Source organism: Gadus morhua, chromosome 15, assembly GCF_902167405.1.
Source record: "Gadus morhua chromosome 15, gadMor3.0, whole genome shotgun sequence".
NCBI classification, from domain to species: Eukaryota; Metazoa; Chordata; class Actinopteri; order Gadiformes; family Gadidae; genus Gadus; species Gadus morhua.
In genome coordinates, this window is record NC_044062.1 from 3,204,915 (window position 1) to 3,216,398 (window position 11,484).

The 11,484-nt window shown below is 43.0% G+C and overlaps 1 protein-coding gene across 1 annotated transcript; it reads left to right on the forward strand.

Annotated features, from left to right (window-relative positions):
• Window positions 1–144: 144 nt before the first annotated feature.
• On the forward strand, window positions 145–8,702 carry fbxo9 (F-box protein 9). Its single transcript, XM_030379036.1, has 13 exons — window positions 145–398; window positions 2,011–2,091; window positions 2,319–2,450; window positions 2,554–2,611; window positions 2,786–2,879; window positions 3,647–3,768; window positions 4,934–5,048; window positions 5,578–5,690; window positions 6,193–6,283; window positions 7,077–7,172; window positions 7,383–7,476; window positions 7,991–8,139; window positions 8,299–8,702. Exons 1-13 carry the CDS (start codon window positions 396–398, stop codon window positions 8,405–8,407), a joined length of 1,257 nt encoding a protein of 418 aa, XP_030234896.1. The 5' UTR covers window positions 145–395; the 3' UTR covers window positions 8,408–8,702.
• The last annotated feature ends 2,782 nt before the right edge of the window (window positions 8,703–11,484 follow it).

An 11,484-nucleotide genomic window follows, 5' to 3' on the forward strand; every position in this document is an offset into this window, starting at 1 on the left:
GTTTAGTTTTTCGAAATCTTTTTAAATACGACATATTTACTTTCTTGTAGTTGTTGTTATTCTTGTCATGGTATAATTATTATCTCTCCGGGGACTCTGTCTACGCCTGACGTACACAGCTGATAGGAAGTAAGAGACCGGATGTTGCATTGCAGTAGACTGGGGTAACGCCACAAGAGGTATACGCGAAGATAAACACTGAAGCCAGCGCGTCGCCTCCTCTACCAGAAAGAGGACTGTTTTGGAACCGAGTCTAGACATGGCAGCCTTTACTCGATCTCGCACATTTATTAGGAGTTTTGTCCGTTTCTCCGACCGTGACCTGTAAGGCATACTATCGATTATTCGCAGAGAGACAAACAAAGCACGCACGAAGAAACCGCAAGCAAGCCACTATGGTCAGTTCCTGTACTTGTAAACAATCTAGAAACGTGTGCAGAGAAACTTGGTGGTTAGCATGCTATGTTGCTAGCCTCACCTGCGTGGCTGTACCTAAGCTATTTATTAACCCGTCTGTTGTTGTAGTTGGCATGTCTTCTTATTGTCAAGCTTGCATGCAGCTTATGCCAGGCTTGCATTCAAGCCAACCCCAGAGCAGTTATTTTAAAACCCATGAAGCTAAAGCCTTCAGTAGTCACTGATGTGCGTGAGGTGCGTGGACTCACGCACGGCGACTATACTGGAGGATAACATGGCTGTGTGGGAGGCAGCTGTCTGCTTTTAGATACCAGCCTTTAGCTGACCTTACAGACACAGATTTATTTATATATAGGTCTATTTACCTAGAAAAATGTATATTCATTGAAGAAAATGTGCATTATATTGCTATGACAGTACTGGGATAGGTTGGACACATCTGTTTAACATGTACTTTCTGTATTTATTTTAATTATGAACATGGTAGGATCTTCAGGGCCATCCTCAAGATCCTTGTTATGAAGCAGGGTCATTCTAATCAGCCATTGGTTAGCAAACGGCCATCAGTTGGCCTGTCAAACTTAAAGTTTTGATCCAAATGGCATGTGACACATGAATGGCAGAAATATTAATCATTTCTTAGGGGGTCCGGATAGTCCATTTACAAATAATGTTTTCTGCACCATTACAACTTCAAGCTCATCCAATTCTAGCTAAGGGCCGCAGAATGCTCTTTGCGTGGCAGTTTTTATGGTACATATACTGTATACATACTGTCAACATTTGGCTTTAAGGTGTACCACAAAATCAAGACCTTTCGCGGACCAACTCAAGCACATTAGATAAACACACATGCAGATGACTGAGCAAAGAGGGCCAACGCCCCCTTTATCCACAATTATTTTAGCAAGAAGCCCATGGCATTTGGGAAAGTGGCAAGAAATGTGATTATTTCTTGCCACAAATAAATAAAAAAAATAAACCTTATTACGAAAGTTATGATGGAATGCACACAAAGCAACACTATTTGGGCTATTGTTATTCCAGGATGTTATTTAATCGGTGTTGACACCCTTCTCAATCGGACTGTAAACAATGACTCGAGCACGGAAGAGAACGTTTTGAATAGCCTTTATCCATCATCAGGTAGCGACCAGAAATATGGCCCGTTGACCCCGGAGGTAAATTGTCCTCAGACTTTAGGCGTCGGTTTCCGAGATTGGGGTTAGGATTTTACAGCACTACAACTCTCTTGAGTCTTCTCCATATCGCCAGCAAAATATCCCGTAATGCATTCTGATGTACAGGCTCTATTACCCGTTGGTTATTTATTTATAGTTATTTATTTTTTTAGTTGACACTTTTATCGAAAGTGACTTCCAGTGAATATTTGGAAGTCGTGTTTCGAATGTCAGATAAGTGTTATGTAGCCGCAGGTTAGGCATGTTGGTCAATGATTGTACAGCTTGGTTGTTGACTTTGGGGAGTCAAGCCAGAACCTTTCATTCAGGAGTCAAACATGCTAACAACTGCACTGACCTCCTTCCTATATCCAATTTAATATTTTAAGTCATCCATGTTTCTTGCTTGCAGGCAGAAGAGGAAAATGCTAATGTGGTCAGCGCAAATGAAGATGAAGATGAAGATACAGGTCCAGATGGCCCCAAACTCAAGGCAAGATTGTTTGCAATACTTTATAAGTAGTTGAAGCATTTCTTTTTTTATTTGAATAATCCATGTGTTCTAACAAGTCCAGTACAGTGACGAGTTTCACCGCATTGTTTAGAAGGGGTTGGGGCTGCAAAAGGCAGCAAGAACATTGTAGTGTGCATTGCCTTGGGCAGGTCCTTAAACTGGAAACCATACGTTTAGCCTAACTTTTCATCATATCTCCTGTTCAGCTGGAGCTCAGTGCCTTCAGAGCTCAGTGGATGTCTGAGCTGAATCCCAATGCGGGAGAGACTGGGTCGGGCAAAGGCTCATCGAGGGCATCCGATCTAAGAATGGCCCAAGAAGCGGCATGCGAGCGAAAGGTAAGCCGAATTGTTCGGTATAACTAGAAGGCTAGTGCATTCATTTGAGCCTTTGGTTCACGGGACACAAACTGTACGTGCTTATATGGATGTTTAATCTCAGGCTAGGGAGCTGTTCCTGAAAGCCGTAGAAGAAGAGCAGAGTGGAGCGGTTTATGAAGGTATCAAAAGGGGGGAAGAGAATCCAAAATGTTTAACAAATCATTTTTGGGCAATGTGCATGTAGGTACTAAATCTTGTGTATGCAAAAAAAATCTCATTATGATACAGATTGCACAAGCTCCACTCGATTAGCCACATGCATGCTTTCATCACCTTTCATGTTGTACTTCCAGCCATCAAGTTCTATCGCCGGGCCATAAAGCTGGTGCCGGACATTGAGTTTAAAATCAACTACAACCGCACCGATAAGGAGAAAGGGGAGAACAGGTAGGCTCTTTGACCTCTGATTCATTCAAACACTTGGCCTCACCTGAATTAAACGGGGCGAAACTCATTCAACACCTAACCTTTTCTCAGGGTCTCAGTTATAGTTTAATGGAAGCTGTTTAAGGGGACACATTATACCACCAGGTGTGTGAGTGATTAGCAGTTACAAGTCGTTTTGAAAACCTGCGTCTTCTGATATCACTAGTGGGCGTGTCCTGCTAGATGTGTGCTGGATAGATGAGCAACGTTTGCTCCGGTCCACTGGGTAGGCTGGTAGACTCATCTATCCAGCACACATCTAGGTGGACACGCCCACTAGTGATGTCAGAAGACACCGATTTTCACAACGGCTTGTAACTGCTAATCAAACTCATACCTGGTGGTATAATATGTCACCTTTAAAGCTGTTTTGCATGACATAAACCAATAGTATTGTGGAAACGCTAATGGCAGTTAAGCAAGCACGTACAACATTTAAGAAATTCCCTAAATTCCACCTCTCTCCGTCTCGTTAAGTGTAAGCCAGATGCTGTCTTTCCTTGAAGTTTTAAACTTCCAGACATTTCTGGTTTCTTCACCTTCCTATTAGCTCAACACGTTTATCATGTCTATTATATGAACAGTTTTTATGGAGAGAAATAAAAGGACGACCGTGGGTTAGAACAATGGTTAAAACCAAATGCACAAAATGCATTCATTGATACTTCTCCTCTTGTGTATGAGAAAAAAGAAATTGGTTGAAACTGAAAAATGGCAATCATTTCTAGTTCGGCAGGATTGGCCGACATCGAAGATCTCATTGCCTACTTCCAGCAGCAGCTGACTCTGGAAGATGCCTGGCCAAAGATATGCCAGCCCGAGACAGCAATGTCTGAGATGCACATTTCTGGTAAGTTGGGTTCTTCCCACTGAAAAGAAGAGGCAGCTGTTGGCTTTGTTCAGATACAGTGTGTCAGTGCCAACATGCCCTCTGATATGGAAATTAATTTGATTTGGTTGTAGCGATCATTTGTAAAGAGGAAAGACAAGTTTGTTACGACTGATGCAGCTAGGTAGAACCTGGTCTGTTTGCTAGCAAAGGCGTTGGCTGTCTCATTGGGCAAGGCAAGGCAACTTTATTTAGCACTTTTCATACACAAGGCAGACTCAAAGTCCTTCACATGGAAACATTTTAATGCATTTAAATAAAATAGATAAGTTAAAGAAAGGGCTTTTGGTACGAGCAGGAGCAGTTGTTAGAGGATGATAAGTGTGTGTTCTGGAAAAGTTAGTTTCCCTGTTCAATAACTGAAATAGGTCTTTCGGCAAAAGTTGGTACCCAAAACTAAACCGTTGGGATGAAACTTCACACCTTCATGTTATCAATAGCACCCTATAATCATGTACCGATGTGCAATTAAACATTTGCTTTTAGCGCCGAGTGCTATTGAGATGAATGATCAATACTGTACATACAATATAACAAATAGCGATAATTACAGGTGTGTGATTGTAGTGTACGTCTATGGATGCAGCAAGAACACTGTCAGTGTTTCCCCGAGAAAATGTCTTAGTCAAGGTGGTCAAGGATTGGGGCTACAAAACCCTACGAGAGCTTTGTACTTTGTTATTGCATAGTAATTAAAAAATATTTACTAAATAAATATATATATATATATATATTTTTTTTATAATATATATTTGTATTCATTGGTAGTCAAGGCGGGGCCCTACCGTTGTTAAGGCGGCCGCCCTAACCATACAGTGTTGGGGGAAACACTAACTTTGTTGAGTAGCGGATATAGGCTGTTCCCTCCGCCACCTCCTACAACTTGTGGTCCCCAAGGTGACTAGGACAAACACACCAGAATGTGACCGGTTGAACTGATTTACTGGCTGACGAGGGATAAAAAAAATGAAACGAGCTTAAAACAATTAATGCAGATATCGAAGATTGACAGCTCTGTTCCATCTGCATAAACCGTCTCCTTCTCTGCACCGCGGAGAGGCCTTCATAGTGACCGAAGGACGCCTCTTGATGCTCTGCAGTGTCCTCTGTGTCTCTGCACCCACAGCCTTACCGCCGGAGGTCTTGATGTACATCTTCCGCTGGGTGGTGTCCAGTGATCTGGACATGCGTACCCTGGAGCAGCTGTCTCTGGTCTGCCGGGGCTTCTACATCTGTGCCAGGTCAGCCCCCGCCCCCCAGACATGTGCAGTCGCGTTTCTGCATCCGTCCCTTTGTTTAAGGCCCCGTTTATACGAGGGCGCTTGCGGGTAAAAACGACAAAATATTTTATCGGAAGTGCCTTTCGTGTAGACGGTGACGGCGTTTTTGGGGCTTAAAAACAAAAAAATCTGAAACCACCCTCCACCCTCCAGTCCAATCAGATTCGGCCAAGTGAGGCTGCTTGGACCAGCCATCATCCACACACACCGACACATCCTAATTGCCTATAACGATAATACATTTCATATTTATTGCCTATAACAACCATCCACTTCATTTGTATTGCCTATAAAACCCTTACATTTTATATTTATTGCCTTTAACAACCATACAGGTCATATTTATTGCCTATAACAACCATACATTTCATATTTATTGCCTACAACAACCATACATTAATAAATGAAGCTGGTATTTGAGCTGTCCTTAATCCCGGTGTTCCCGAGGGCCTTCCTGACCGTGACTTCCTGTTCCTCCCGCTCCCCCCAGGGACTCTGACCTGTGGCGTTCCGCCTGCCTCAGGGTGTGGGGTCGCACTGCGCTCACCCCCTTCCAGTCCTGGAGGGAGATGTTCCTGGAGAGGCCGCGCGTTCGCTTTGACGGTAACGCGACTCGATGTTCCGATGGTCCACAGGCTTCCACACGCTTATAGGGAAACCAAACCCCCATGTTGAGTTTAGATAAGAAAAACGTTATTGTCTGTCACAAGTGACAGAAATTGATCTGTGACAGGTAGGTTCAGGAGTTAGGCCCCGCCCATTATCAAGTGTAAATAAAAAAGCCCTTTCACTGACTCCTCTCGCTACAATCAGATTATAAGGGGGTTTAGCCAGAATGTGTGATAGATGTTAGCAGGTTAAGTAAAATGGTCAATAACGGATACCTCATGCAATAGCATGGTTTGAACCTCTCCATCAGCTGGAGGCCATATAACATGTACGTCTTATCCTATGTTTTTAAATCTTGTGCATTTCCGTGCACACATCGATCCATAGCACTACTTTTTCACCCACCTGCAACAACTCCGCTTTTCATCTGAAATACGTAGCTGATTTCCCCTTTTGACGAGAGGAACCTGTAGCTGACCGTGTCTTCTGCCTTCAGGAGTCTACATCAGCAAGGTGTCATATGTCCGTCAAGGTGAAGAGTCCCTGGACGGCTTCTACCGGGCCTGGCACCATGTAGCGTACTACAGGTGGGGAGCCCAGGGCTTTGTGTGTGACCCCACCAGACCGTTGGCTACTGACCTGTTTGTGGCTTGACATTTACACCTAGTCATGGTGCAGACCCGTTTATCCGAGTCATACTGGGAATGATCAAAACATACGATCATAACTGGAGTGGACGCTTAAAAAAATTTGAAGATTGAAAAACCCCACAGCTGCGCATAGTAGGAGTTAGAAAACAAGGTATTCTTAATATCACTGTTCAGTGGGTATTATTTATCTTTATTTCAGACTCATATAGGTCCATATACACGACAATACAACAGACAAAACAACAACAAACAAATAAGAAAAACAACTAAAAAACATACAGACACTCTCCAATGCTTCCAGAGACTGGAAGTGTATCTGATGCTGCTTATCTTAGGCATGGTTAAAGTCATTATGGTCAATCTCATCATAAAACTGTACATCAGATTCCTGAGCAATGCATTTAAAGTGGGAACACCACTGTTTACAAACAGTTGACTGGCACTTGTGCACCTTGGTAGCCTCAGCAGAATTCTTAGAGCATCATTATACGCCACACTCAATTTGTTATATTTACTTTTACTGTATCTGCGCCACAAGTGGGCAGTATACAGTGGAGTACAAGTAGAGGTAGAGGTTGTGCCCCTTGTTTAGGGATTTCTACAGGAAGGATGTGGAAATCGTAGGCTATCCGCCCCGGGTACTTGGGGCTGGGTGTCGGACCACGGACCAGGAGAAGAGTCAACGGGGTGGAAGCTCACGGAGGCTTTGTTTTGTCTTGCTTGCCTCCAGGTACCTCCGGTTCTTCCCAGATGGGAAGGTGGGGATGTTGACCACGCCTGAAGACCCGGTGACTGTGATTCCTCGCCTGCGCAGTAAAAACACACGGTGATGTAATCCTCACGATGGACTCTCCTAAATGTCTTTTCGATGGTTTTCATTGGGCAGAGGGGTTTCTGGGAAATCTATCAAATGATATTGATATGTGTTATTGGGATACACGCATCTAGAATTTGATAATGTTTTTATATCTCATTATGTTTCACAACTGAACTGTCAATTGTTTCTTAATCTCTCATTATCTTCTTATTTTCCCAGGGTGGAATCGGTAATGCTCGGTTATTACCGCCTCTCCCAGGAAACCGACAATGAAACCAAAGTATTTGTTGTTGTGTCCAAGAAGAAGGAAGAGGTGAGTGTGGTGACATGTTTCATGGTGTGTGTGTGTGATGAAAGGGGGGCTTATGATACCGCTCCTCGTTGGTTGGTCTTTTGGAAATTGTACAGTGATATTTGCTTTTGGATGGCCGTGTTTCTGCCGTGTCTCTGATCTTTTAGTTCATAGATGAGGAAACCGTTGGCTGAGGAGAACCGTCCAAATTTGCAAATGCAACTTATTTTTTTTCTCGTTGTAAATGAAGATCACTTTGCAAGGGACGCTCTGAATGTAGTTTTCTGGGGATTTTATTTGAAAGGAAAAACTATATTCTACCATTCAAATGTAAAAAAAGATTTTTGCACTTTTATGTTTAAAATAAGTTATTACGATTTGGTTTAAAATAATGTATTTTCAATTCACACTCTAGGAAAACTTGGGAAATTGTAGAGTATAGTTATGGTTAAAGGTGCCATATTTTACCACCAGGTGGATTACATGGGAAACATTCTACATGCTGTTTCACACGTGTTGTTCCGTTTGTGACCAGAGGGTGGCAGAAGTCCAAAGGAATCGGTTCTGCAGGCGGAACCCTGCCCCTGAAGCTGAGCATAACTTCCATGTGGGTCTAAAGATCGCCTCCGGGGGGCGCCACAACAAGCTCAGCTGGATCCACCACTCTTGCCACATCACCTACAGGTAAGCCCCTCTGGGTGGATAAAATTCACTCGCCTGTATATGTAATTATAACGCTACGATGATTACATAACACTGTTGTCGTTGCACGAGATAAAGCTGTGCAGTTTCATTCAAATACCCGTCGAGTCGACCCTGAACATCTTTTAACTTTGTCTTTAGGCCAACTGGAGAAACGGTGGTCACGGTGTTCAACTTGGACAACATGTACGCACCTTTTTTATTTGCCCGTGTGAAGAGTTACACAGCTTCCTCAGAGGGGCCGCTGTAGGGGACACACAGGTGTGCGTGGGAGGATCTGAAGATCTTTCTACTTTTCACAGCATCATGAAGAATACACTGCTACAAAAAGTTGCTTTTTTCTGTACAGCGGAGTCTTTATTTTTATTGACTGAATGTTAGCTCCACATTCGTTGGTCCTCTCGGCATGTTTAGGTTTTAAACATAATGCCCTACTTTTACTGAGGATATGGAATGTATAATACAGTCGATTGTTTTCGGGCTTTCACCTAATCTTGGCTTTCTCTGTTTTTCCTGGTCAAATAAACGGTGTGGGACACGTTCTGTGACAGTCTTTCATTTGTGGAACATCTTTTGGGGCGTATATTCATTTTACAGATGCGGTTTCTGAAATTACATCACAGATTTATTTTATTATTTCCCTTTATTAAGTAAAGCAGAAGTACAACATGAGGCTCAGGCAGAATTATAAATGAGTTCTAAACCACGAGTACTTTTACTACATGACAGCTCTTAGTTAACCATCCACAAACCGGCTATTACACAACTGCCAGTTAAAGCCATTACAGTTACAAATTGTGTTGGACATAAAAGAAGATAAAGACTGAGCCAAACAAAAACGTGAAATAGATCAAGTTAAGTTCAAGGTCACTCCAACAATGTTGTCGTGAGGGGTTTGTACAGTAACTTGTCAGTGCACATTTGTTATATACCGTGGCTCATAACTTCCGACTCAAGCGAGACCTATCAAGGCATTTAACAAACGACGTATAGATTTTGATTATAGATGTGAGAATTGTACAGGGATGGGCCTAGCAGGGACGGCTGTTTTTAAATTTGGTCTCCTGGATAGCCAACCGAAATATAACAAAAGACAATACGCTTATCTTGCAAGCCCCATGTGATAAGATAAGTCACCTCAGTAGTAGCGGGAATAAAGGCTACAGGGCTATAATGGAGGCTCACTAGGAGCAGGTGGTTAATCATTGATGGGGCCCTGGTGAATCTGGAAGTAGAGAATGACAGACGTCACACGGTGACCTTAAGCCTAGAGTGCTCATGAGCGAACCATCAGTCTTCCCTCTTCACAGGGTTGGGTTCAACGAGGTGCACCTGGAAGGCAGTGCATTGGACAGGTTAGGTGTGTTTTCTCCACAGCCTGTGGTCCCTTATAATCCATAAACGGATATCTTACCAGAGCACTCCGTCAAACGGATTTAGCATTTAATAGAACGTGTAGAGTGATCAGACACAGACTAGACGATGTGATTATGTGGAAGGAACTAATCACGGCCGCGTTGTGTCTACGGCCTCATGGCTTGTGCAACACAACACTCTCAGGTTTCACAGTAAAAGAGGAAGTAGCATATTTGATATCTGGGCTTTCCACACCCCCACACTTTTTGGATTGGCTTAAAGTATCTGCTTACGGCATCAACCGAAAATGTGATGACTGCCTTTCAACATACATTTAAAAGACCCTTCCTACTGGATAGGCCAGTCTAAATCAGAATCAGAATCTCTTTATTGTCATTGCACAAGGGGCAACGAAATTGGAGAATAGACATGGTTGTAACTTTTTCCACGTTCCTGAAGTTAACACACATACATATGCATGCACACACACACAGACCCCCCACACACTTGTGGAAGTAAGCAAGGGCACTGTTTGGATAGCGCTCTAGTCAGCAGACAAACTTCACACAAAGAAGTGGTTCTGTTTTCCTAGTGGGTGTGGTCTGTGTCGCGCCACGGCATTCCAGCTCACACCGGGAACGCCCATCGCTGCCTTTCTTCCAAGGGAGAAAAGAAGACGCTCTCATAGAGCAGTCCTTATAGTGCTGCCCCCAGGACACAGCCCCCCGTTCTACCAGTATGGGGGGGCTACACTCCTCAAAACGTCGTCTAAACTGCATGTTTACGGTACTTGGGAACTAAAAATAGTGGATTGACAAATCAGACCTTTTCTTTTTACGAACGTATATAACAATGAGGGTAATTCAGGGCCTGTCAGGGGCAGGATAGCATTGGGTCTGGGGTTCAACTCCTTACCCAAAAGGTTCTGCCCTAGAACCTTCACTGCTGAAGTCCATCTGAACTTCCTGTCAGTCAGTTTGGATTAAAGTGTCAAAGGACCAACGACTTCATAGTAACAAAAAAACAACCTAAAATGTCTAATTGGGGTTAGGCAGTTATCTCACACACCTGAGATTTCAGTATATCAGGAACTCAAACCAAAGCAGGCAGACAAAAACTAAAGTACAGCACGGATGAAACATTAGTGATTTTTATTCATAGCATTTAGTGACAGTTTAAAATGGACTTTGGCCTACAATGAGGCTTCAATTTTTTTCAAAATTTTATAAACATTGGGTGCCTGTGTATGTGTGTGTGTGTTTAACACACACTCACACACACAATTTTACCTGTGAATCTTTGTATAGCATTTGTCCTTAAAATGCATTTCAGCTGTCAGTGGGTGAAAAAACAGATTTGATGAGGAGCCACACTTAGGCCTACCTGCATTTCATTGATAAGGCGTATAGGCAATACAACAGTATAGCTATAGATGGGTGTTTACAATAGTAAGTATATATGTATATATATATTTATATATATATATGAACAATGAACATACATACAAACACTCGAGTAGCAATATTCATAAGGCATTTGCAACTAGGACATGTCATGGAATACTCTGCGACAAGTTCAATGCATTTCACCTCCAACCAGAAAAAGGGAAGGAGTAGTTTTTATAATCGACCATGTATGACTGGCTCGATGCATCCTGTGGTAAAGCTGAAAATACACAGCAATGTGCAGGGGGGCCCAAGTTTGCCGGTCTGACGAGTACTCTACAATCGTTTATAAATGTGCAAGTGCTTCGAGAACGCGCACAAAAACAAAGAAAGATGCCACTGCTCCACATAAAAAACCGTGTGGTTTTTTTTTTCTGCGATGGACTTTGGCTTTGGATCCCCGGTCTCTTCGTTCTCTTCGGACGTCAGGAGCCCCAACACAAGCTGTACCATTATGTGGTGGAGACCGGGGCTTCATGACAGACATTTACACCCTGAGAACCCTCCATCATATTGTAAATCTACC

Excerpts from the sequence above, each read along its gene's own strand:
- fbxo9 (XM_030379036.1), top strand. Across the intron at positions 3,769-4,933 it reads GTCTGAGATGCACATTTCTG|CCTTACCGCCGGAGGTCTTG; the intron begins GTAAGTTGGGTT and ends CTGCACCCACAG. Across the intron at positions 5,691-6,192 it reads GCCGCGCGTTCGCTTTGACG|GAGTCTACATCAGCAAGGTG; the intron begins GTAACGCGACTC and ends TTCTGCCTTCAG.